Source organism: Dendrobium catenatum, unplaced genomic scaffold, assembly GCF_001605985.2.
Source record: "Dendrobium catenatum unplaced genomic scaffold, ASM160598v2 fragScaff_scaffold_1608, whole genome shotgun sequence".
NCBI classification, from domain to species: domain Eukaryota; kingdom Viridiplantae; phylum Streptophyta; class Magnoliopsida; order Asparagales; family Orchidaceae; genus Dendrobium; species Dendrobium catenatum.
This window is the reverse complement of record NW_021320070.1, coordinates 2,851,850-2,853,806: the sequence shown is the minus strand read 5'-3', so window position 1 is coordinate 2,853,806 and position 1,957 is coordinate 2,851,850. Positions and strand designations below refer to the sequence as shown.

The 1,957-nt window shown below is 41.1% G+C and overlaps 1 protein-coding gene across 1 annotated transcript in view; it reads left to right on the top strand.

Moving 5' to 3' along the window:
- The first annotated feature begins 368 nt into the window (after nt 1-368).
- Nucleotides 369-1,957, top strand: part of LOC110114478 (nudix hydrolase 10) — a 39,055-nt gene continuing 37,466 nt past the window's right edge. Inside the window, exon 1 of the mRNA XM_020847366.2 lies at nt 369-677. Coding sequence (XP_020703025.2) covers nt 527-677 — 151 coding nt within the window. The 5' untranslated portion in view covers nt 369-526. The remainder of the gene's footprint in view (nt 678-1,957) is intronic.

Sequence of the window (1,957 nt, the reverse complement as noted above, 5' to 3'; positions counted from 1 at the left end):
TTGCGGTAATTATGAGCTTCTTTCACTTTATATATGTGAATTTCAAAATTAAATCAGTCCAGTTATAATATCATACATTTTATAAATAAATAAATGTCATAGAAGTTGAAAATAAATACAAAATAGTATGAATAATAGCACCATTTTTATAATTTTAATATATCATAATTGTTATTTATCTAATTTAGAAATTAGGACAAATTAATTATGATTAATATTTATTTATTTATTTTGTTTTAAAACTATCAACCGAATGAAACAAGTCGAAGAAAATTTATTAAAATAAAATTACTGAAATTCACCATGTTTTGATCAAATTTTTTCCCTGAAATTTACCTTTTTACTGAGGGCTGACCGACTGAACGCATACGATGAACGACAGCCTCTACGTGGAAGTTTGTGTTGGTTGTGGCCTCGCCGACGCCAACGCGCCGCAGTGTCCCAATCGGCGATCATTCGCCGATAGCTACAACCATCTCTTTATTTCGTCCGAATTGTCTTTCTAGGGCTATTACTTGTGCTTCAGATGCTAAGATCTCGTGCTCCGATGTTCTGCAATAGGACTGTCGGGCTCTGCCCACCCCTCCGGGATTTTCGCCGAACGCCATTGTTGGTCTCCATCATACATGAGAGAAAGTGGCTCGGATGTCTCGGTCCTCGGAGTGAAATCTCTAGAGGTATTTGTTCACCGTTTCCTTCTTTTTCGTTTGTCAAATTAGATTAGGACTGTTGTGCTCTGGTATACCTCTCCTCACATCTGAAACATAGTCCATTTTCCCTCTTCTCTTGTAGCTCTATTTCTGTGAGTTTCTTGAAGTTTTCCCAGGTCCTCCTCCTATAGTCTTCTTCTTTGGAGTCTCCCTAAGAGCACCCGGTATCAGCTCCTTGGATGCCAAAAAGGTTGTGATCATCTTGTACGAACCTCCTGAGCTGCTATCTCCAGCCCCTCTCTCTCCACTAACTGAGCTAGCTCCATAGCTTCTCCCAAATCACGAGTCCTCATCACTCTAACTGCTGCATGAATCTCTTGTTTGAGCCCTTTCATAAAGTTTCACTCTAGTACAATCTCCGGAAGCTGGTCCAGTCGGTTGGCTAGGTGCTCAGATTGCTCACGGTACTCCACAACTATTCCTTCCTGCGTTAGAGCGAAGAACTGCTCATAGAAATTCCCTCACCTACTGGTTCAAAAACTTTCCAACAAGCAATCCTTAAACTCCCTCCAGGTCCGTATGGGTCTCCTCGTATCCCTCCATTGGTACCATGCCAACAGTTTCCTCTCTAAGCACATCCCGATCGCCGTCAGTCTCTCCTCCTTTGTCAATCTATTGACGGTAAAATACATTTCCATCATATATATCCACCCATGTGTATCATCTCTCTCAAAAATAGGCATATTCAACTTCCTCACCCTTGGATCTCCTCAGTTCCCCCTATTTCCTCGATAATTTCTCATTCCCCAAAAAGGTGGTTCCCCCAGTGTCCCAATCACCCCTTCTACGCTCGTACCAAAACCTTTCCTCAAATTTCCATATTCATCTTTCGAATTCAGCACAAATTGGATTCAAATTTCCATATTCTTCTTTCGAATTCAGCACAAATTGGATCATAATCATCAATCTCCTTTCAAATTCAGCGCCCCTTCGATCATAATCAGCTCATTTCCTTTCAAATTCAACACCCCTTCGATCATAATTAGCCCATCCATTTTCAAATTATGTTCCTCTCATTTCAAATTTAGCACCCGTCTTTCATGCATGACCTCCTCACGCCTATCCCCATACCTCTACTCAGCTCCTCCTTAAGAATAGGCTTTAGGGAAGGCATTATATCTTCTCTCTCTAGAATATTCACCTCCTGATCTTCCCTTTGCCTTATCGGATTAAGATTTTACACATTTTCTTGGTTGCTGGTGGCTTCCCTTGCCTCCGACGACACCATTTTTGGTTGGCCCTTGAGT